Source organism: Panthera onca, chromosome E1 (assembly GCF_046562875.1).
Source record: "Panthera onca isolate mPanOnc1 chromosome E1, mPanOnc1 haplotype 2, whole genome shotgun sequence".
Lineage (NCBI taxonomy): Eukaryota > Metazoa > Chordata > Mammalia > Carnivora > Felidae > Panthera > Panthera onca.
The window spans coordinates 13,017,191-13,041,559 of NC_138352.1; the positions used below are offsets into that span (position 1 = coordinate 13,017,191).

Consider the following 24,369-nt stretch of genomic DNA (forward strand, 5'->3'; position numbering starts at 1 on the left):
GGCAGAGACAGGGATCCCAGGGCCTGCGCTCCCAGCTTCCAACGTGGGAGAGGACCCAGCGGGTCTGTCCGGTCCTCACAGCCATCTCCCGCATGCCTGGGACGTGGCCCGGACCGTCACAGGAACCGCAGAGGCAGGCCACACTAACACATCAACTCCCTACCACATTACGTTTCCCGCTCGTCTGAAGAACTACTGCAGGGCAGAGAGGGTTCCCCGGGGCCCCAAGTTTTAAAAAATCTTACTTTTCCCCATTATTCTACATTCCTGGGGTTCTGGATATTATCATACACCCGCGACCGTGCCCCTGGCTGGGCGGGGGCAGGGACAGTATGAGGACCCTCAGAGCAGCACACACAGAAGGCAGGGTCACAGCCAAAGCCAACGATGCCTGCCGGTGCGGCAAGAGCAGGAGGGGGGTCATGCCATCACGGGGTGAACCGCCATTCCCGTCTCTTGTCCCGGCACTGCAGGTCTGCACCTGTCCCGCGGGCAGCGGACCTCAGCCGCGCACACGTGCGGCTCTCCTTCTCCAACCCCCCTGGGCAACGCCAGACCGGCCACGGGGGCCTTCACTGAGTCCCTGTGGTCTGGGGGCGAGGACTCAGATGGGACTGCCAGGAAGCGACCAGATGGTAAACGTTCTAGTAAATGCGGGAGGAGATGGAAACAGGGAGGCTGCCTCAAAATATGCGGGCGGGAGCATCAAACCCACGGAAAGTTCTAGAAAATACGGTGTTCGGAGAGGGAGGCCCCAAGAAACGCTTCAGGAGAACGAAGGGGCACAGAGTCATCCGGGAGTCAGGAGTCCTCACTGCTTCTTGGCATGCTCCGCGGGAACCTGCCAGGAGCCCCACACTCTTCCAGGTGGCTCTGTCCCAGGGCCTCTGGCACCGCAGTCCAGGTGGGTCAGATCAACAGGGAGCAAAGACAGGGTCTGCCAGGCCCCCAGCCTGCTCTTTGGGCACCTGACATCTTCATAGGGAGTCGGGGGTGGGCTGGAGGGCAGTCTTATTTTCTGCACTACTGGCCCCCAGCTCCTGCAGGACAGGTGGGAGAGGGCAGGGTGTCTCATCCCGCTCTCTGGGGACAGTGTAGGCGTGACCGTCCGGGCAGCGACGACCCACCCTCCACCGTGTCTCACTGCCTATCTCCTACATCTTCTTTTAGCTCAAGTGTAGCTGAGAAGGGGCAGTTCCTCACCTAAAACACACGGGCCACAAATACTACCTTTGAAAGTAGAAACAAAAATCAACCTCTCAAAGGCAGGCTCGTCCATTCATTAGACCGGGGCTTCCAGCTGTCAGAAGACCTCGTTACTCAATGCTTGCGTCCTGTTGTGGCCATGGCTTTAAACCTGGGGATCTCACAGCACCCTCTCCGACCACGGAGAAGCTTCAGGAACAGGCAGGAGCTCCAGGTACCTCATCTTGAAATGTGCAACCCTGGGCAACTCAAAGCCAACACCCCTCCCGGCCCGGGGCTTCGTTCTTAACCGTACTGGGCTTAGATCAGATCGTCGAGTTGGCTTTGCAGTCCTGACCCATGACATTCCAGAACCAGGGGACAAAACGATCACACCTTTTCTCCACCTAAAGCGGAAAAGCCAGACCGACAACAGAGTCCGAGGAGATGCTTTCAATGAGACGAAAACGCGCGGCAACAGAAGCCTCCTCACCCGAGATACTGAAGATTTGAAAACAACCCAAAAAACTCGGTGGGGTGCTGTTACTGCCCCATCCAGGTGGCGTATTTGGGGGTTCTGTGAGCCCGATGCTCTCCAGGGAAGCCCAGTTCAGCTTTCTCATGTGACTGGGTCACCCCACATCTCCCTGGGCGCACCCCACAGGATGAGGGACGGGGGACAAACCCCAAGTTCACAGGCATGTAGCTAAGAAGGCACAGCAGCCACGAAACGGAAGTAGCACGCAGGCAGAAGCCAGTTTTGAGCAAATATTCCAGCCTTGGGCTCACAACCGTCCATGACGTCATCCCTTAGGAAATGCACGTTAAAAGGGAAAAGGCCATTCATGGGCCAGTGATACAAATGCATCACGACCGAAGACGGGTGATCCCACTCCGTGCACCTGAGGTCCTGGGGAGGGAGGGGGGACGCAAGCACGTCCTTCACACGCCGGTCCAGGGTCACCTAACTATGGCTTGAGGTCCCAATCCACACCCACACCCCCCATTTTTGTAAATAAAGTCTCACCGGAACCCGGCCACGCCCATCCCAGTGTGAGTTGCCTATGGCCGTGTTTGTGGGTAATTGCCACCGACCGGCTGGCTGGCAAAGCCCGAAAAATGTACTGTCCTGTTCTCTGCAGAAAAAGTTTATCCACCCCCGTCCCAGCCCCTCAGTACCTGCAACTGACAGATGAACCCCCCCGCCCCCCGCCACCCAGGGCAAGGTCTCCAGGGCTGCTGGGTCAGGGGTACAGCGGGGGGTGGGACACTGACCAGCCGGCCAGGTGCCCCGCCACTGCCAGCCCCAGGCGGAGTCGCCAGGCTGGCCCGGTTGCTGGGGACCACTCCCCTTTCCTGCCTCGGCCTCTGTCTTGTCCTTCCTCTCTTCCTGCCTCTCCTCTGCCTCACTCTCACTTCCTGATGTTAAAGTTACCAGAACGTATACTAAGCGAGGTCCTGTTAAACGATGTTGGTTTTGTGGGTCTGAAAAAGACTTCAGAGGTTTCAGTGAATTCTCCCCGTTTCGGTCTCGGCCAACGGCTAAGCACCACCACACTGAAACTTCTGAAACTGTGCCTGCTTGACCCTGGATTCCCCTGAAAGTCCAGTGTCTGTCCGGCCAAAACATGCTTCATTCACCTGAGTCTCCGCTGTGCGAGCGGCGCGAGCGGGCAGCCCCCACCCGCGGCCAGGCCCGCGGACTGTGCCCCACAGGGGCTGCCGCGGTCGCGCCGGGGAGGCCGCTGTGAAGCGGGGTGCCTACTGGCTCCTGAGCGGGTGATGCAGACACAGAGGGCACGGGCTTGGGTACCAACGGTGTATTTATTGCGGGGGGAACTCTCGCGCTTATCACATCCTCTGGAACTCCTGCAAGCGTTTCCTGGCGTCTTCGAGAAACTGCTTGTGCAACTTGTTTTGTTCTTCAATTTGCTGCTGAAGGTCACGGATCATCTGACTGTGCCCGTCATCGTCCGCGAAGCCAGAGGGCCAGGGGGAAGTGGCGTCGCCTTCATACGGCCCTTCCTCGTCCGGGTCTCGGGAGGAGGGGGACTTCAGAAGAGCCACGCACGCCCTTCCCTGTTCTCTGGGCTCCTCCAGCTCAGTCTGGGGGTGGGCTCCCCAGCTCAGCCCCTGGGGTCCCGTCTGCCGACCCGGCCCCCGCCCCGTCTCCGCCCTCCGCCTGGGCCGCAATGCCATGCAGCCAGCTCCGTCTGGCAGGTGTCGTGGGGCAGGGCGACGGGGGCCCCCGGCCAGCGGGTCGAGCCCGGCCGGTGCCTGCCCAGAGCTGGAGCACGGGACCCGGGTCTCTTCACCGACAGACCCTCCTGCCTGGGGAAACGACGGCTTACTCTCATTCCTAAACGTGAGCCTGGCCAACCTGTGATACTTCTGGTTCTCGAGCTCGCTCAGGAACTTTCTCCAACTGTCTCGGGACGCCGTCTGGCGGGCGTCCACATCCGCGGGTCGCATGGACTCCCTGCCAGGATCCATTTCCGTCTCCACACCTCCTGTCTTCTGGTCTCTTTGGGTCTCGCCTCCGTGGCCTTGCATCCCCGAGAGGCCGTGCTCCCCGCCGGGGTTGTGATCCGCCCCGGGCCTGGGTGCAAGGTTCAAGATGAGGTGTTCCTTCAGCTTTCTGTTGGTGTCAAACAACTCTTCGAAGGCAAACTCCAGCTCCCTCTGCCACCTGCTCCTGTCACCGTGCCAGCGCAGGGACACCGGTGACGTGGCTCCCCTTCTGAGGGGAGAGCCAAGCGGCCACAGCTGCTCTAGGTCTTTCGCTTTTCCCCGGGGACCCTGATCCAGACGGTTGTTTTCCAGGCCTTGGACGGGCGAACGCGCCTCCTCTCCCGGCTGCCTCCTGCCGTCCCAGGCTCCTTCTCTCTCCCTTTTCTCCAGACCTTCCGGTCCCTCCACGGCAGCCAACAGCTTTTCTGTGCTCACCCCTCTGCTCACCTGCGGGTCAGCGGGACGGCGGCCACCGCCGGTCTTTGTCGAAGGCACTCGCTTCCCCTTATTCTTCTCTGGGGCGCGGCGGGGGCGACGGGTCAGGCCCGTGGCTTTGGTAGCCCCCCGCTTCTCCGTGCCCACCGCCTTCCTCTCGGTGCGCCGGGGCTGCGGTCTCACCGGCTCCTCTGGGTGACTCCTCTCTGCTCTGTGGTTCTCCCCGGCCCCCTGCAGCCGGGCCGCTCCTCGCTGGGCAGGCCCCTCCAAGTCAGGTGGGCGCTCCCTGGCCTGTCCTCCCGCGACACCGAACAGATGCGCTAAACACGGCCTCTCCGGGCCTCGCGCTCGTGGGCTCGGGGACCCTGACTTCGGCCCCTCGGCCAGGCGCTGGGGCTGCTGGCGGTCTCGTCCTCTCTGCAGAGCGAGGTCTCCTCTCTCGCGGGCTTGGGGCAATCTGTGCTTCCGCCTCAAAAGCGGGGCTTCGTGGTTGGGTCTGGAACACGGCTGAGCGGTTCTGCCTGTGTTTCTTCTCATGTCGGCGGCCTCCGCGGACACGGCTTCGGAGGGAGGGTGGTGGGGGCCAAGGCGCCAGGGGCCGAGGACACGCGAGGACAGGAGACGCACGCGGCGGCCCGGAACGCTCTGAGCAGAGCGAGCCCCTGGAGACAAGGCACACGGAGCTCGGAATGCGGGACGAGCCCCACGACATGTCCCTCCGGATCACTTTGGCCCACACCCGCCCGCCAGGGCCCAGGCTCTGTTCCCAACTTGTCTTGCACACCTTTAACAAGATCCCGCAGGGCGACTGTTTCCGGTGGGGCGTGGGTCTGCTCTGCAGGGGACACGCGGCAACGTCTGGACACACGCTTTGCTGTCACGACACGCCAGCGTCTGGTATGTGGAGGCCTGGGACGCTGCTCCCCATCCCGCGCTGCCCCGGGACGGTCCCCACGACGAACGCTGGTTCAGCCCCACACGTCAGCAGTGCCGAGGTAGAGACCCCCACCCCGGGAGACGCATCGGGACTCAGGCAGGGGCGGAAGGGGGCGAGGGTCTGGTCTCTGCAGGGGGAGCTGCTTGTAAATGGCAGGGGGAAAGGGAGGAGGAGGACGAGGAGCCTGCTAGGCAGGATGTGTGTGCACGTGTGCAAGGGTGTGCGTGTGCAGGCAAGTGTGCACGCACGTTTGGCACCAGAATCCAGGGCAAACCAATCAGAGAGGGGGTTAAGCTTCTCTTCTCAGGATTCGCAGCTCTTCACTCGTGGGATTATCAGAGGGGGACGCTCCGGCCTCAGGAAGGGACCCGGGCTCTGCCCGCCTTCCCAGAAAAGGGGGGGCGTTTACACCAAAAAGGTGTGGAGTCACATCTGTGGCCCCTTGCAGCTGATAACAAGATGAGCCAGGCTGGTGGGCTAAAGGAGCCCCTCCCTGGACAGCTGCAGGCTGTGCCGAGCGCCCCTCCACCACCCCTCCCTGCTCTCATTTCTGTGGGCTGAGCAAGGCCAGCCCAGAGGCATGGTGGGAGTCGGGACACGGCACGCGTCCGTGGAACAGCCGACCGTCGCTGTGCGGGGCCCCCTTCCAGCACCTTATGCGTTTTGGCTCATCTTTCTTCTAATAACCCCGCAAGGTGGTGGGGAAACTGAGGCAGGGACCGATTAAGAAACTTAGCCCAGATCACACAGCCGGCAAGTGGCAGAGCCAGGCCTATGCTGTGCACGGGGACCACAGTGGCTTTGACCAACCGAGGGCCGCCGGCTCTGGGCAGATCTGATCACGCGGTGATATACTTCCAGTAGGGGTCAGAGTTACGCTCAGCCACTGTGCCCACCACCGCTATGAGCAAGAGGAGGGGGAGAGAAGAGAACGCCGGGGCATCAAACGCACTGATGGAGGTTCGGTAAAGGGGCCACGGCAATTCAACGGGGGCAAAAGCAGTTTGGGTGTGTTTTCCCCCCATGAATCGTGCTGGGACAGCCACGTGCAAACACCACAAACACAGACCCCCTATCTCGCCACAGACAAAATCATACACTGTATATAAAAATTAACTCAAGGGGGGCGCCTGGGTGGCGCAGTCGGTTAAGCGTCCGACTTCAGCCAGGTCACGATCTCACGGTCCGTGAGTTCGAGCCCCGCGTCGGGCTCTGGGCTGATGGCTCGGAGCCTGGAGCCGGCTTCCGATTCTGTGTCTCCCTCTCTCTCTGACCCTCCCCCACTCACACTCTGTCTCTCTCTCCTTCAAAAATAAATAAATGTTAAAAACACACACACACACACACTGACCATTGTGTCAGTTTTGGAAAAAAAATTAACTCAGAATGGATCGCAGACCTTAACGTAAGGTCTAAAACCACGGCTGTTCAGAAAGAAACGTGGGTACATCTTCACGACCTTGGGTTAGGTGAAGATGTCTCAGATACGACCCCAAAAACACAACCAATAAAAGAAACTGATAAAATGCCATTGACACTCGAGACATTTCCCTGCCACGAGACATCGTTAGTAAGTGAGGACACAAGGGATAGACTGGCAGGAAATACCTGTGAGTCACATATCCAACAAAAAAGGCCTGAATCCAGATTATGTAAACCACTCAAAATGCAGGAAGACAGGGGCGCCTGGGTGGCGCAGTCGGTTAAGCGTCCGACTTCAGCCAGGTCACGATCTCGCGGTCCGTGAGTTCGAGCCCCGCGTCAGGCTCTGGGCTGATGGCTCGGAGCCTGGAGCCTGTTTCCGATTCTGTGTCTCCCTCTCTCTCTGACCCTCCCCCGTTCATGCTCTGTCTCTCTCTGTCCCAAAAATAAATAAAAAATGTAAAAAAAAAAAAAAAAAAATGCAGGAAGACAAACAATCCCATTTTTCAACGGGCACACACACACACAACATCAAACCAGACCCTTCCCTGGGGGAGAGGCACACCGCTAATAAGGCACGAGACGCTCAGCATGGACGGTCCTCCGGGGAACGCACACTGAAGCCACAGCAAGGTCCCATCCACACCCGCCGGGCGCGAATTACGGCCAAAATTAAAAAGACGGACCGTAACAAGTGTTGGTGAGGACGGGGAGGAAGCAGAAGCCTCACACACTGTCGGCGGGAACGCAAAATGGTGCTGCTGCTTCGGGAAGGAGTTTGGCCGATTTTTAAAAGGCAAACCCAGATCTGTCAGGTGACCCGGCAGTCGCGTGGCCAAGAGAAAGGAAAGCACGTGACCCAAGACACGACCTTCCCGGGGGAAGTGGGGAGCTTGGGTCTGAGTCTCAGATGCCCAAGACCGAACTCTTCCCAACCCGGGAATGGCCACGGTGGTGTCCAAACAGGGGGAGAGAGGTCTGGAGAGCTGTGGCTGTCCCCTCGTCTGCCTTGGAAGATAGCCGCGGGGAGGGGGGAGAGTGTACCCCGAGATCCGGCGGTCCACTGGCTCCCCCTCTGCTCACTGGCCCCGGACAGTAGCCTGGACACAACTCTCCCACTCTGGAGTGCCCCCCACCACTCCATCACCCTGAGCCAGGCCCCCGGAGGCGGGTACCCCAAAGCCACTGAGCTGGTTTTCCTGGACACACACAAATGGATGAAATGGAAAAATCTGGGGACAAAGATGTCTTGGGGACAAAGTCCAGAACTGATAACCAGCAGACGCCCCCCTCGCTGTCCGTCCACGTCCCCGGCTCCTGCGTGCTGACGCTCCAAGCCCGACCCCGCTCGCTCACTTAAGACCAGAGTGTTCTCAGCGTCCTGGGGTTCTCCCTCCGGTCTCCTAAGCCTGCTCCCCCAGAGCTGGACGGCTGCCTGCCCCATGCCGGCTGCCTGCCGCCCCTCGGGGCAACCACAGCCCTGGTCCCTACACAAGCCCGGCTCAGAGCAGCAGACGGAAGGAAGGTGGTCACCGACTGGCCTCTCGTGCCAAGCGGACACTGGGCCCATTCTCTCTCTCACCCTCTGCGGCCCCGGCGCGGCGGCCGCCCCCAGGCAGTCGCTCAGACAGCCTTCTGATAGAGACGGGCCCCTGCCAGGCTGCTGGGGGGACCCCGTTTGCGGGCGGCGGGGAAGCGCCAGGCCCACAGCAGACTCCGGGGCACCCCGCGCCCGTGAGCAGGAAGGACAACAGTGCCACAATCAGAGGCCGGGAGGTGCCCAGACCAGGGGCTCCGAGGGCAGGCAGGACGGAGGGTCTCGGGTCCGTGGCTCCCTCCCGTGTACAGGGTGCACAACGCCACAGGGCTACTAAGCGGGGACACAGTAGAAGCCGACCATCCCCCTCACGTGGTCTCACCGTGAGGAGCTCTATTCTTACCCCACTTTTGGATGGGGAAACCGAGACTCAGAGACGTTAAGTAACTTGTCTGAGGCCACACAGCTCAGAGGCAGTCCAGCAGGGATTCGAATCTGAGCAGGCAGACCCCTGATCTGAGACACCTACCCTGCAGCTGAGGGTGGTCAGATCACCCGGGGGCGCCTGGGGGGCTCAGGTGGTTAAGCGTCAGACTCTTGCTTTAGGCTCAGGCCATGATCTCCTGATTCGCGGGTTTGAGCCCCGTGTCGGGCTCTGTGCGGGCAGCGCGGAGCCTGCTTGGGATTCTCTCTCTCCCTCTCTCTCTCTGCCCCTCCCCTGCTTGTTCTCTCTCTGTCAAAATAAATAAATAAATAAACTGCAAGCAAAATTAAGAACTTACCACCTGACACCTGTCCTCTCGGGATTCTGAGGTGCACAGCTTCTGTGCTAAGCGGGCGGCGGCAGGGGGGGGTCCACAGTGTTTTCCGTGTGCTTTTCTCTGAGGTCATCGAATGAACCACCCTCCCCTTTCCCATTCGAGTATTTTACTTGAACACCGAAAGGCAAGATCTAGCACAGTGCTTCCTGAATCTCGTGGAGAGTCAGATTTTGATCCGGAAGGTCTGGGGTGAGGCTGGGGGCTCCGATTTCGGAGGAGCCCCCAGGGGAAGGGATACTCTGGTCTGGGGACCATACTTTGAGAAGGGCGGCCCTAGTAGGTGGCTCTAGCCAGCATCAGGGCCTTGATCTGCCTCCTCCCCAGCCCCCTCCCCACCTGAGCCCCTCCGGAAAGACCCCTAATCAGGCTCTCTGTGCCCCCACCCCCGCCCTGACCCCGGCCACTCCTCCTCTGTCCTCGGCCACCATTCTAGTCCAGCTGGTGGTCGGGCTGTGACATCTTCTCACCCACACCAGCAGGTCTCCAGGTGCAGCCCACAGCCCGCCTGCATCCCGTCACCTGCACTGCCGGTGAAAATGCAGATTCCGGGGCCCTGCTGCCCGCAGATCCCGTCCCAGCCTCTGCAGGGAGGGGCCCAGAGCACGGCCGGCTCACCAGGCAATCACCAGCTCCCAGACAATACCCACCAGGGTCCACAGTCCCCGGCCTACGGGCCGGAGACCCTGATGGCAGCGTGTGATCTGTCTCCCTGCCGTTCCCAAATGCACCCCCCCCCCCCCCACCATCCGGGTCCAGCGCCCCGGATACACAATTTCTTGTTCCACCAACAGACACCTCCTCAGCCCTACCCACGTTTCCCAAGCCAGGTCCCGTGGCCCCCTGGGCTCTGTAGCAACTAGAGAAACACTCCTGCCCTCTCCAAAGGCCTGCAGGCTTAGTGCCTGTGTCACAGGGTTTAGCACCTTTTCTTTGAAACACACAAAAATAGACACAGAAAGACTTCCGTTAGCTGGTGCGGCCAGAGAGGGAGAACATCTCCATATAATTAAGGCTTACCCTCTCAGATGCAAAGTTCATCATTTCTGTCCTCTGAGAGTACACAGAATAGATCAAACTTGACCTCTTTTGGAACACTCCAGATTCTGTTTTGGACGGTAACATAAAGATTCCCTTAAAGGCTTTTAAAATGCATAGGACTAGGGGAGCCCAGGTGGCTCAGTCAGTCAAGCGTCCGACGTCAGCTCAGGTCATGATCTCACGGTTCACGAGTTTGAGCCCCACGTCGGGCTCTGTGCTGACACAGCTCAGAGCTTGGAGCCTGCTTCGGATTCTGCGTCTCCCTCTGGCTCTGCCCTTCCCCTGCTCGTGCTCTCTCTCTCTCTCTCTCTCAAAATTAAATAAACATAAAAAAAATAAGAAAGAAATTAAAATGCGGAAAACTAAAAAAATAACGAAAAGAAAGAAAAAGACACGTGTAGGGTAAGGTTCCTCTATACCCGAATTGTATACCCGAATACAATCTGGGTTTTATAGGTTGACTTTTTTCTCTTTAATATTTATTTTTGAGAGACAGAGAGAGAGAGCATGAGCGGGAGAGGGCCAAGAGAGAGGGAGACACAGAATCCGAAGCAGGCTCAAGGCTCCGAGATGTCAGCACAGGGCCCGACGCGGGGCTCGAACCCACGAACCGTGAGATCACGACCTGAGCCGAAGTCGGACGCCTGACCGACTGAGCCACCCAGGCGCCCCTCCACGTTGACTCTTTATAGCTGCCTATGTCCTCCTCCCTGGTTGTGAGACAGACAGAGAGTGACAGCCAGCGCCCTATCCTCCTTTCTCCAACAGCTCCCAACTCCTGTGGCCTGCCACCCACACAAGGGAGCTTGTTAAACTGTGTCCGAAGAATAAACAGAGTCTGCAGTACGGGGCACGCACAGGCTCTTCTGTGAGTCAAGTTCACGAGTGTGTGAGTCTAGCCGTCCCAAGTCCAGCTGCACGGAGAGCCAGCCTGCAATTCCCCGCGGGGATCGAAGGCACACCTCCAGCTCAGGAGATTTTTAAGAGGCTTGAACACCCGACCAAACCTGACAACACTCAATGGATGGGGAAGACATTTTCAACCCACACGTGGGCCCCCCCCTCCCCCCCCTCCCCCCCCAGCCCCGGCTGCACAAGCGCAAAGCGGGAGCGGCTCGGCAGGGACGCGCGTGATCTTTACCTGTGGCGACAGAGAGGCCTCGGACAACCAGGGCGACGGTCCGGCCCGGCGCTGCCCTGGTCGGACCCCAGCCGGGTGTGGAGGGGACGCGCAGAGGAGCTGGGGGGCACGTGGAAGAGGTGTGCCCACACCCGGGGAGCCCACCCTGCCGCCACCCCACGGGATGGAGGGAGGCAGCCCGGCTCCCGGGAAGGCTCGGTGAACGTCCGAGCACCGCAGAGACGTAAAAGCAGACGATGCAACCCACGTGCACGGAGGCGACAGACGTGTGTCGAAATAACCTTAAGGGGCAAGAGGTGTCGACAGCCAGCATGTGTGCTTAGCATCGGGGGCAAAGCTTCATAAAGTGTAACTAATGAAATGCTTCGGAATTAACCTAATTAAGAAATATGTACACGTGGTTTCCCCTGGGTGGCTCAGTCGGTTGGGCATTGGCTTTGGCGCAGGTCACGATCTCGCGGTCTGTGAGTTCGAGCCCCGCGTCGGGCTCTGGGCTGACGGCTCGGAGCCTGGAGCCTGCTTCGGATTCTGTGTCTCCCTCTCTCCCTCTGCCCCTCCCTCACTCACACACACACTCTCTCTCTCTCTCTCTCTCTAAGAAAAAACATTAAAAAAACAAAACAAAACTGGGAGCCTGGATGGCTCGGTCGGTTGAGCGTCCCACTTCGGCTCAGGTCACGATCTCACGGTTCGTGGGTTCGAGCCCCGCGTCGGGCTCTGGGCTGACGGCTCGGAGCCTGGAGCCTGCTTCGGATTCTGTGTCTCTGCCCCTCCCCTGCTCATGCTCTGTCTCTCTCTCTCCCTCAAAAAAAATAAATAAATAAACAGGGGCGCCTGGGTGGCTCCATCAGCTAAGTGTTTGACTTCGGCTCAGGCATGATCTCATGGCTCATGAGTTTGAGCCCTGCATCAGGCTGTGTGCTGACAGCTCAAAGCCTGGAGCCTGCTTGGGATTCTGTGTCTCCTTCTCTCTCTGCCCCTTCCCCTGCTTGTGCTCTGTCTCTGTCTCTCAAAAAATAAAGGTTAAAATTAAAAAAAAAAAAAGAAACATTAAAAGAAAGAGAAATATACATAAATGAGAACTACACGTTCACTAAGGAGAAAATCTGAATACTAGAGAGATGTGTCTTCCCAGAAAGGATTCACAAAAAACTAGAGAGTTCCACAAGGGGGGGGAGGGGCTGTAGCCTCTCTTCAGGAGGAGAATGAAAAACCTGTCCGTGGAAGAAAAATCCTAAGGAACCAAGAGTGTCTGGAGAGGAGCTTGAAGGAGATGGAAAAGTCTAGAACAGCACGATGTGGTGGTGACGAGTATGAACTGTGTGACTAACTCTGGGTGCCTCGGTTTGCTCCTCTGTGAAATAGTGGTAACAGCAGCACCCATCTGCACAGATGCTGGCATTCAGCACCATGAAACACCCAAATGCTTGCCAAGCTACTTGGGGAAGAGGGTGGTACTTACTGTGTGTGTCTCCAGATGACTGAGTGAGACCAACAACACATTACAGGGAGGTGGAAACTTGCCAGATGGAAAGGAGCACTTGCTAAATGTCTGTCTTGAAATCCTGGGGGTGCCTTGTAGGTAGTGAGACACCCATCACTGGAGGCAGCCAAGCCAAGCCCGGATGAAACAAACATCAGAGACATTTTAAACTCCATTTGTCTGAGCTCTAGCCTCTAACAATACAACCACTGGGCTGCCCAGAGCCTTGGGGTTTGCCTACTTCCTGACTCTCAGCCAAGTTTCCGAGTGGTGGTTCTTAAAGTCAGCTGGGCTTCTGGACCAGCTGAATCGGAACCACTGGGAGCAGGGGGGGGAGTCATGGTAGAAGAAGAATCCTGGCCAAGTCCCACAGCAGAGTTTTGCACCCACATCCTAGGGTGGGGCTTATAAATCTGTACACCCCCCTGACCACCAGCTTCAGAGACGGACACGAGGCACAGACTCTCCTAAACCCATGGGGGACACCGGGCTAGCCAAGGGGGCCGCTACGGCTGACCCAACCGGGGGCTTACTTTCTAAACGTCCCTTGACTATGTCAATCACCGGGTTTCCCCGAAACCTCGCACCCCCAGGTACCCAGTGCTGGTCAGGGGTCCCCCACGACCCCCAAGTTGCCGCACGATGACTTCTCCCCATTCCCTCAGACAGGGACCTCCAGCGCCAGCCCTGTCCCCAGCCACCACCACCCATCCAGCTGCATATGGAGAGCCCCGTCAGTGCAGGACTTCTAGGGGAACCTGGGGGGCTCAGTGGGTTCAACGTCCGACTTCGGCTCAGGTCATGATCTCGTGGCTCGTGGGTTCGAGCCCCGCGTCGGGCTCTGTGCCGACAGCTCGGAGCCTGGAGCCTGCTTCGGATTCTGTGCCTCCCTCTCTCTCTGCCCCTCCCCTGCTCACATTCTGCCTCTCTCTCTCTCAAAAAATGAATATTAAAAAAAAAAAAAGAAATTCAAATTAGCCTTCTGGACATGTGGCCTGGCGACCTTGACTGGCCCACTTCCCAAGGCCCTTGTAAGACCTCCCTCCCCCAAACAGTTGGGCACACACGGAGCCCACCCCACGACGGATAAGGGGCGGGCACCACTGGAGCTTTGAACGGCCTGCACTGGGTTCTCCAGGGCCCACTGGCCGAGGGAGGCTGGACTCACAGCTCCCCACCTCCACCAGCAGCCCGGCGTCTGCCCCAGCCGTTGACCAAAGGCAGGCCGTTGCCGCGGGAACGACAGAGCTGCCGGCCTGTGACATCAGAGCAGGGCTGAAGTCAGGGACGGTGACCAGCCAGCCAGAGGGCGAGCGCCTATGAGGACACCTGTTGGGAGGCTACCAATCACGAAGATTTGCTTCAAGCGGCTGGCATGACGAGCAGACAGACAGCACACACACAGGCACATCATGAAGGTCGGGGCGCGGGTGCCCTTTTGGGGTTTAAGGAGGGGCCCGGCAGCACATGCTGGTGAGGAGGGCCAGGGGGTCGCTCTTCTGAGCTGTCCCGAGTCAAAGTCGGGGATCCCCAAGATGCTGCCGCCCCTTCCCCCCGCCCCCCCCCCCCCCCCCCCCCCCCCCGCTCGGAGAGCCTCTGTCCCCACTCAAGTCAGGGACCTGCAGGACGCCGCTGCTGAGCAGAGCTAACCAGACGAGGAGGGGAAGGGCTCCTGGCCCCGGCCCCCTGTGGCCACCCACCCACACAAAATAAGAAACCAGACATGCTTGACCTTGTTTCTAGGGTGGGGGGGGTGCCCTCCGCCAATCTGACAGTCAAGAAATTTAGTTTGGAGAACATGACTTTGGCCTTAAGAAGTCAAAGCAACTGATTCGGGGGCTTGGTTTCTTCCTTTTTTTTTTTTTTTTTTTTTTAATCGTTTATGTTTGAGGAAGAGAGAGAGAGCACAAGCAGGGGAGGGGCAGAGAGAGGGAGACACAGAATCCGAAGCAGGCTCCAGGTTCCAAGCTATCAGCATAGAGCCCGACGCGGGGCTCGAACTCATGAACCGTGAGATCATGACCTGAGCCGAAGGTGGACGCTTAACCGATTGAGCCACCCACGCGCCCCGGGGTTTGGTTTCTTGAGAGGAGAAGGTTACTAGCGGGAACTTGGCTGAATCGTGGGAATCTTGGGGACAAAAGCCTTTGTCTGGGGCCGGAACCTCCCACCGAAGTTCTCAACCACAGTCTGCCCCCTCCACCCCCTTTCTGTTGGGGTCCCTCTTCCTGGTCCTGCGGGTACAGAGAGTTCTACTTCTGCTGCAGTGAATACCCCTCCAGCCCCCCAGCCCCTTCAGCATGGTCTTCCGTACCCACCTCCAGCAAGGGACAAGTTCGGGGTGGGGGTGGGGGGTGGAATAAACAGGGCGTCCAAATGTTACAGCTTAGGGGGCCCCCGACGGCCTTCCAGAACGTCCCGGTATGGCCACCACCGTCGAAGACATTTCTCCCGAGCCCCGGTCCTCCTAACACCACCTCAGCAACGGCTCCCCTGCTCTGCGTTGACCTGCCCTGCTCGACGGCATTTCCTCTCTGGGCCCACCACTGGCGTAGGACCAGCCAGCTCAAGCCCAGGCCCGTACTGCTGCGCTCCGCGGTTCGACCCGCACCTTCGCGAACCTTAGCTTCGAAAACGACACGTGTCATTCACACGCGTCACAGAAAAATTAGGAACCGCACATTTGTAAGAGAACGTCTCATTTCCCACCCCCATCTGAACACGCCGCGTTAAAAGAAAAAAAAATTGTACACCATTTGGTCCCGCAGAGCATCAGAAGCTGTGATTTATTTAACTGCTCCCCTGCTGCTGTGTATGTAGGTGTTTCTAACGCTTCCCTAAGACAAACGAGACGGAAATGAATATCCTGACTGAACGCTGGCACGTGTGCTGAATTCCTTCCCTCAGAAAATGCCTAGATACAGGGCTGCCTGATAAGACGGGAGACTGATTTTTAAAGCCCCCGAGTGGCGAGGCCGAAATGCCCTTCCGAGCCTCTCAACTGCTCGGGTTAAGACAGAATCCTACAGTCAAGCCCTTCCAAGGACAGCAAGCCCCTCAGCCAGATGAACCAAGCCACGGGAAGTCCAAAGCTGTGACATCCGGTCCCATTTCTAGAGACGCGTGCCAGGACCAGGCTCCTTGCATTCCTGGCCTGAGCCCTCAGCTGCGTGACCTTGGGTGAGTCATCCAACCAGTCCCCGTCCAGACAGGAGAGGACAGCGGCCTCACCGGCCTCACCGAGGCCTCGTGACCAGGAAGGGACACGGGAGGCCCTTCTGTGCTGGGAAGGCCTCGACAGCTGGTATCTTCATCTAAGAGACGTACAATTGGGGGCGACGAGCCCTGGGTTTTCAATCCCTGCCTTCCAGAACTGGTGCACAAAAAGCCAAGGCCGCTACAGATTTGTTCCTTCCTTCTCCGTCCTGCAGCCACCTTGGATGAGGGGACAAGATGTACGCAACTGGGCGGCCTGCATCCTGGCTCTGCTCTAGCACAACCCTCCCCGCCTCCTGAGATGCCAGGCTGGTCCTTTCCTCCCAGAGACTTAAAAATTGAAGGCTAAATGCTAGGAGAGCTTGTGGACAGAAGCCCCCAGGAGAGCACCTGGGTACACACGTCCAACTAATAACCCTGTACCCAAAAAGCAGGGCGCCTTACGTGCCCCCAAAGCCAACCGGCCACAGGGGCCGCCACAATCCTCCTGAAACGCGCACTCTCCTCCGAACGGAACAGGACCCTCTCCACGGACCCGAAGCCCACAAGTGATGCCACGTCCCCTCTCTCCCGGCCCCTGACAAATGGAGCACCAGCTCTCCAAAGCACCCTGGACTCCGGGCTGGGGCTGCGGCCGGGACGCCCAGTGGCCTTGTGACCTGGGCAAAGGGTCAGGTAATCTTCCTCGGCGTCGCAGCGCCTGGTGGTGACGTGAGCCCAGATCCCGCTGGGCACGTGTAAACACGCAAGACACACGGCCCAAACGGTATCACTGCCCCACACCTCTGCGTGCAACACACTCCTGGCTTTATTCTCACTCCTGTCCTTGCTTTCCGCTCTCGTGCACCTCACGGGACCTGGGGGAGGACACGGTGGCCTGGGGAGGGTCAGCCAACGCGGCACGGTGAACTCTCAGCCACCGGGCGCGACCAGCCACAGAGGCGGAGCCGCAGACGGTCGAAGGCGCAATCTCTCCTTGGCGCTACGATCTCGTGTGATCATCAAGCACACGGTCCTCCTGACACGTGGCCTCACCGTGAGTCCACCCTCGAGCCCCGAACTCCCCATCCGGACGGGGGGAGGAAGGCAGCTGCCGCGAGCTGGCCCCAGGACAGCCCGGCTGGCCTTCAGCGGCCAGAGCTGGCCAGGAACGACGCGGGTTTATTTCCCGCGCCAGCCGCGGCCTCTCCCTAAAGAGCTCCGGGACGGAGCATCGTGCTGGGTCTCAGAATCCTGGGTGCAGTGGGGGGACCGACGGCCGTCGAGGCCCCCCTCCCCCTGCACCGCACTCTTTCGCAGAGCCTTACTCAGCGTCTACGAGGGCACGGCCTCCAGAAGCTCAATCCTGCTCGTACGGAAGAGGAAATGGAGACTCAGACGGGCACAGGGGTTGGGATTCGGAACCACTTCTGGCTGGCCTTTCTCCCAATACCTTCTGCTTTGTCTTTTTTCTCTAACGTGTCGGTCCGCTTTCTCATCCCGCCCTTCGTGAAGAATCAGCAGTTGAACTGCTTTCTAACCAGCGCCTTCGATTACAGCGACAGGGGTGAGGGCAAAGCCCGGTGCTGCGGTCTCGTGCCTCACCGGCTCTGTGAAGGTGCCCCCAGCCCCTCATGGGGCTGCCAGGAAGGCCCAACCAACATCTCCAGAGTATAGACCAGAAAGGGACAAGGAAAGCCTCACCCCAAGCCAGGTCCTGTCCCCAAGGACACGCCGATGTGACCTCGGGGTCTCTCTGCCCACGGAACGTTCCACGGCAGAAAGCCGGGGTTTTGCCCTGCAGCTCATCTCTGCCACTGTGCTCGCCGGCTCGAGCCCAGAAGGGGGAGGGGGGGTGGATTCACCGTATCTTTGAGGTCAGTTTGGGGAATGACACCCCACAGGCCAACAGGGGAGAGGGGAGCCGGCACCAGAAAGCCCACACGTGCAGCCGGCCCTCACGACGGCCCAGGGTTCGGCTTGGGTCCGGCCGGGGCCCAACGGCCCCCGACCGGGCTCTGTGTGCCACACTGCCCACCGCTCAGCTCTGCTGCCCGGCTCAGAAGCCGCTGTGGGCCTCGAACTCCTGGCGCACGGGGCTGCATCCCAGGACACCGGGTTTGAACAGCAGGCTCCAGCGGTGGGAGGAGGCTGAGGGCCACCCCACGCCGCCCGCTAAGAAACCGCAAAGGGAACCCAGCTCAGGGTCCCCTGGCCCTTGTGAAATCAGCCAGCGGTGACGGCCGCTCACCCCCGCAAACGTACTAAAAACCAGACTCATATACCTGGAACAGACGAACAGCCGTACGGGAACCGCACCTCAGTAAAGCCGACGGAACTCACGGCCCGTCTCCGAGGCGGATGAAGGATGACGGGTGTTCTGAGGGGCCACGAACCCTTCAGTGTGACCGCTTCCAAAGTCAGGCGGCTCTGGGGCGGCACGTGTCCCCAGGCTCAGCGCCCTCACCCGATCACGTGGGGGCCTCTCCTCCGCCTCTCCCCTCCCGAGGAAACCTCACTCTGTCCTTCCATTTCTTTTTCCTCTTTTTTAATGTTTATTTTTGAGAGAGAGAGAGAGAGAGAGAGAGAGACAGAGTGCAAGCGGGGGAGGGGCAGAGAGCAAGGGAGACAGAGAATCCGAAGCAGGCTCCAGGCTCCCAGCTGTCAACACAGGGCCCTATGCGGGGCTCGAACCCACAAACTGTGAGATCACGACCTGAGCCGAAGTCGGACGCTTCACCGACTCAGCCACCCAGGCGCCCCGGGGGAGAGAATGTTTAAAATGCGAAAGCAGGGGTGCTGGGTGGCTCAGTTGGTTAAGCGTCTGACCCATGATTTCGGCTCACGTCATGATCTCATGATTCACGGGGTCCGAGCCCAGCTCTGTGCTGACGGCGTGGAGCCTGTTTGGGCTTAGTCTCCCTCTCTCTCTGCCTCTCCCCTGCTCACTCTCTCTCTCGAAATAAATGAAAATAAACCTAAAAAAATAAAAATGGGGGAAAGGAAGGAAACATAAGACAAAAAGAGAGAGGGAGGCGCACCGTAAGAGACTCTTAAATACAGAGAACAAACTGAGGGCTGCTGGAGGGGAGTTGGGTGGGGGGGGAGGAGCTAAATGGGGGATGGGCATTAAGGGGGGGCACCTGTTGGGATGGGCACCGGGTGCTGTATGTAAGTGATGAATCACTGATTTCTACTCCTGAAGCCATTATACAACAGTTTAACTAACTTGGATGTAAACAAAATTTAAAAACTAATAAACAAAATAAGATAAAATTAAAGAATAAAATAAATAAAACTAAATAAATAAAATAAAATAAATTTGAAAGCACTCAGTGCAACTGGGCTTTTAAAATAAACACGTCCTGGGGCGCCTGGGTGGCTTAGTCAGTTAAACGTCCGACTTAAGCTCAGGTCTGATCTCACAGTTCGTGGGTTTGAGCCCCGCGTCGGGCTCTGTGCTGACAGCTCGGAGCCTGGAGCCTGCTTCGGATTCTGTGTCTCCCTCTCTCTCTGCCCCTCCCCTGCTCCTGCTCTGTCTCTCTCTGTCTCAAAAATAAATAAAAACATTAAAAAAAAAAAAACAAAATAAATACGTCCTAAAGATTCTTCTAGGTCACAAACATGAATCCGTAACACCGCTGAAAATGACAGCTGAATATTTTGCTGTCAGGTTAGAGCTTCATTTATCTGCTCATCTGCAGTCGACGGGCTCACCTCTGAGCGAGAGGTCTTTCACCCTCCACCCTCCACCCTCCCGCCCCAGCCAAGCTCTCGTGGCTCAGAATCCCGAAGGTCGGGCTCCTCTATTAACACCTCCCGTCTTCTCGGCTACCTGCCCGCTGCACGACCCCGAGCAAGTGACCTCATCAGCCGTGCCTCACCGTGACCTTCTGTAAAATGGGGACAACAACTGAACGGGCAGGGCTAACACCAGGAACGCGCAGACATACCTCCAAGCACTCGGCAACAGCCGTTATTGTCACGGTCCCCGTCCTGTGCCCTTCCCAAACTTAGGATGATTTCCTGCCTGGCTGCCCGCAGGCGGCCCGGGAACCCGGCCTGTGTCTCCCCAGCTCCCTTCCCTGTGCGATCGATCACCACGGCCTCTGCTCTGTTCGGTGGGGGTGGTGTGCACAGCACAGGGTCTCACGTGGAGACAGCGAACACCCCCCCCCAAAACACACACACACCAGAACCTCCTGTGAGCAGCGTCCCTGCTTGTTCTTGTGATCCTTGCCCACAACCCTAGCAAGTAAGTAATTTACCATCTGTTTGGAGCTGGAGAAACTGAGGCAGAGGGCACTGGCCCAGGTCCCCACCCCTCTGGACGCCGGCATGGGGCTGCACGGCGGCCTCCCTAACAGGCTTGTTATAAAAGTCAGCTCCCTCGTTTCCTGCTGACTCGACTTCCCCTCTGTGTTCTACTTCCCCTTCCCTCCCGGGGCCCCCCCGCCTACCCCGATTTTCTACCGTCTGCTGAGCCACGGCCAGAGGCTTTCCCGTGTAGACCCAGGCTCCGTATCCCAGCAGAACTAAACGGGGAGGGTAGCCCTGAGCACGTGAGGGGATACCTGGTCTCTGGGCACTGAGGGCGAACTCCAGAGACGAGCCCCCACGAGCCCTTCCCGCCCCTGCCCTCCCCACCAGCCCCACCAGTTGCTACACCCGCCTTTCTGTCTCCCGAGACCTCCCCACTGCAGGCACGGGCCCCTGGAGAACTGCAGGCCCCTTAAAATCGGGGCGCCTGGGTCGCTCAGTCCATTAAGCGTCCGACTTCGGCTCAGGTCATGATCTCGCGGTTTGTGAGTTCGAGCCCCACATCGGGCTCTGCGCGGACAGCTCGGAGCCTGGAGCCTGCTTCCGGTTCTGTGTCTCCCTGTCTCTCTGCCCCTCCCCTGCTCCTGCTCTGTCTCTCTCTGTCTCAAAAATAAATAAAACATTAAAAAAAAACTCGCTCTCCTGCCCGCAGCTTTGTGCCCCTCCCCCACCCTGACGTCTAACAGTTGGGGGGAGGGGGGCGCCCACAAAATCCTGCAGTCTCCACTGCCGCACCCGGGCTCAGAGCTGCCCGCATTTCGGTTCCAGTGACGCTTCTCCCCACGTTCTCCACTCTCCCCTACAGGCCATACAATGGCCGTTTCCACGGTAGCAAACCGGCTCTTGGAGGTCACAGAGCCCTCTGAGAATCTGGTGGAAGCCACCGCCCCTGCCTCGGAAAATCCGGGCACGCGCACACACATACGCGTGCGTGCACACAGACACACGGCTTTGCTTACGGTTTCAGGGCTCGAGACCCGTGTCCCCCGCCCCCCCTCCCCCGCCACCACCCCCCAGTCTATCTTTGGATAGATGTCCCTACGGCCCAGGATAGGGCCCTTCCTTAGAAAGACTCCACTTCAATGTGATTCTTAGAGTAAACACTTGTGCAGTCCGCCTTGCTGGGGTCTCCAGAAGCCTAACCTGGGGTACTATTCAGACCCAGCGGATCCAATTTGGTCAGTCAGCTGCAAAACAGGATTCCTCTGGGTCCTGTGCACTTTTCCCTGGAGCCACACGTCCACGCAGTGATGGAGGCACCGAAGGATTCCAGCCAGTTCAGGCCTCAAGGGCCCGGGGGAGTGGGTCCTGGGAGCTCCCAGGTCTGGATGGGGGAGTCAACTTCATCCTACCTGCCCTCTGAGACACAGGTGCTCCTGACCATCGCTCGGTCTGGAAGTCCCCCTTCCCCGCCTCCCCCAGCCACCTCTGCTCCCAAACTCTAGGCATCTCATCTACCTGCTTAACCCCTGGCCGGACACCCCCACGGCCCTCTGTCTCCACACCTGCTCAGACCCTTTAGCGCCAAGACGGAAGTCTGGCCGAGCAGCCTCAAGACCTATCTACCCATTTAAAGTTATGTACAAGTACAGCTGTCAATGCCTATACTAAAGATCTAGAACATTCTTTTTTTTTTTTTTTTTTTTTTTTTTTAGTTTATTTATTTTGAGAGAGAGAGAGAGAATGAGCAGGGGAGGGGCAGAGAGAGAGGATCCCAAGCTGTCAACCCTGCACTGACTGTGCAGAGCCTGACACGGGGCTTGAACTCACAAGCCATGAGATGATGACCCGAGCTGAAATCAAGAGCCAGACGCCTAACTGACTGAGCCACCCAGGAGCCCCGAGAACATTCTTTTCTCAAACCGAAAGTGTCCTGAGTAGCCCACACTGGAGACAACTGCTCTGTGCAAACATTGGCACGTACCAGAATCACCTGGACAGTCTTATAAATACCAATGCCCATGAGGGGCCTGGGTGGCTCGGTCAGTTAAGCATCTGGCTCCTGATTTTGGCTCAGGTCATGATCTCACGGTTGGAGACATCAAGAGCTACGTGGGGCTCTGTGCCGACAGTGTGGAGCCTGCTTGGGATTCGCTCTCTCCCTCCCTCTCTGCCCCTCTCCCAGGTACACACTCCAAATAAAAAATACCAGTGCCCATGCCCCGAGCCACAAGGCTCCAATTCGGGACCAGTTCAGACATCTGCCTTCTAGCCAACTCCCGGGGCCACCCCTGCTGTCATCCACAGGTGCACATCCTCAAAGGCTTGCCTTGGGCCCCTGGGAAGGGACACAGATGGCACGTGATACGCCACAGAGGGGTCATCTGGCCCCTCGCCCCCCTGCTCTGCACCTGGAACTCTCTCTCCCCGTTCCCTGGGTGGTTGGTCCCTTTGCTCAGCACACCCCCACGCTGCCGCCATGGATGAGGCACCTAACCACGCCTGGGTGCATGGTCCCCCAGCTCTGTCCTCAGATTTGGGGCTCACACTCTCCCACCTTGGCTCCTCAGCTCTGCTTTTCTCTTTCCAGAAAAACCATCCTAGTCATGGGGCCACCTGCCCTTGGTCCCTTGTGCACGTGCTTGCGGAAGGGTGAGGGAGCGTCCGGTGCAGGGGAGAAGCACTGGCCCCGCCCACCACGCTGTTCTTTCTTCTCTGGTCTCCTCCAGGCCCTTCTCTCTCCTGCTGCGTTTCCCAGGGTCCTCCGGGTATATCTCTTAGCCACTTGGGAATCTGAGGGGTTCACCCACACCTGCAGGCCTCGGGCATCGGATCAGTGGCTCTGCATCTGGCCTAGGGTGGCTGCACGCCCTCCCTCCCTGCCGACCCCATAAGCCTGGGAAGGGGTCCCCATCCTTGTTCTCAATGCGCTCAAATGCTACCACTGGATCTGGACCGTGCACCCGGCACGGGGGTCTGCCCGGCAACCCAGCAGAGACAGCACAGAAGAGAGGCAGGGGCCCAGCCCACCTGCCGCTCACAGACCACAGGCCCCAACCGCAAATTCCCGAGGACCGAGCGGGTCCCGGCTGCAGGCTGACACCAAGTCCTCAGCCCACAGGCAGGGGCCACGGTGTGGGGAGAGCTCCCTCCACCCACCGGCCACGCCCGGCATGACCTGCACGCATGTGTCCCGGACACATCCTCACCCTCTGTCTCCCAACCCCGGGAAATGCCAGCAGCCCAGGTTCCAGGGACTCCCTGGGGAGAATGCATCCTTCCAGGGACACTGTCCAAACCCGGGCCCAGGGGCTGCAGTCCCCTCCGTGGCCCCCCTCCCTTCAAAACCCGCTACTTCCAGATCCTAAAAATGCATTCCCCTCTCACACAGGTACTTGATTTATCATTTACCCAAAGCACCTGGAGTGTGGCCATCAGGGTTGGGGACTGCGGGGCTCTGCCCACCCTGACACACCCAGCACTCCCACACCGCCTGGCACTGGTGTCCGGAGGTCCCCTCCTAAGGCGGGGGACAATGCCTCCCGTGGGGCGGAGCCGGCCACGCCATAACGGCTTGTTGAAACACAGCCCGCCGTGAAAGGGTATACACAACCCCAAGCGAGCAAGCACTCCATAGGAGTCGCCAAGGGCGGTTTTGAAGAGCCACCCCCACCCGGCCCCCGTGCACTTAGGGCCTGATTCAACTCACGGGAGTCTTATCTGCCCTGGTCTTCCCGGACACGTGCGTCCAGCGAAGACACGGCCATTTCCGAATGCTCGCTGTGTGTTTTCTGCAGGTGGCCACGGTCTGGCCCGCTCGGCCCGGCAACCGGCAAGCGACCTTGGCGGTGGGCCTTTCTCCGCTCTGCCGGAGATCGCCAGGGGGTTTGCCGAGAGCAGGGTCTGGAGACGGGAGCACCCTGAGAAAGACGCCATCGTGGGCCACTCTTCTGGAGCCACGTGGCCTTGGGTGCTGCCACCCAAGCCAGAAGTGAGATTTTCTTTGCCAGATCCAGGGAGCTCCTGGACTGACCCAGGACTCCCAAACTGGCCAAGTGTCTCAGCTGGCTCAGTATCTGGAGGCTCCCTCCGTGGTGGTACTGCTTGAAGAAAAGGCCCAAAGCTGGTCTGTGGCCAGGTGCCGGGGGCCGGGGGCTGGGCAGGCTCGCGGTAGACGGCCACGGACTCCATTAGGTGGTAGGAGACGGGCCAGCAGCACATGGGAGCAGGGCTGAGACAGGAAACGTTTCCCGTTTGTCCTCATTTGCCTGGAAAGGATGGGGAACAAGGCCTTCCAGGAGGGACCCCGGTCTTACCTACTGCTCCCTTCATCGTAAATTTCACAACCTCATCATGAGCTCCTTTTCCTGAGCACAGTTCCGGTCCTACAAGCTCCCAGAAATC

The 24,369-nt window shown here is 58.8% G+C and overlaps 1 protein-coding gene and 1 long non-coding RNA gene across 11 annotated transcripts in view; one reads left to right on the plus strand and one right to left on the minus strand.

Annotated features, from left to right (window-relative positions):
* LOC132687246 (metalloproteinase inhibitor 2) overlaps positions 1-24,369 on the minus strand; it is a 47,916-nt gene that overhangs the window by 20,566 nt on the left and 2,981 nt on the right. Inside the window, exons 1-3 of one of the 10 annotated variants that reach the window (XM_078438059.2) lie at positions 13,689-13,791; positions 12,490-12,602; positions 2,933-4,793 (exon numbers count right to left, since the gene is read on the minus strand). The exons of 1 other annotated variant lie outside the window; for it this stretch is intronic. In XM_078438059.2, the coding sequence (XP_078294185.2) occupies positions 3,037-4,668 (1,632 nt within the window). In that variant the 5' untranslated portion in view covers positions 4,669-4,793; positions 12,490-12,602; positions 13,689-13,791 and the 3' untranslated portion in view covers positions 2,933-3,036. Of the gene's footprint in view, positions 1-2,932; positions 4,794-4,915; positions 6,191-12,489; positions 12,628-13,586; positions 13,792-24,369 lie in introns of those variants that run through there. 8 more of the 10 variants (XM_078438055.2, XM_078438058.2, XM_078438054.2 and 5 more) reach the window with 8 other exon arrangements.
* On the plus strand, positions 13,799-16,543 carry LOC144614406 (uncharacterized). Its single transcript, XR_013552185.2, has 2 exons — positions 13,799-13,928; positions 14,896-16,543. It is a non-coding gene; the product is annotated as an uncharacterized LOC144614406 (long non-coding RNA).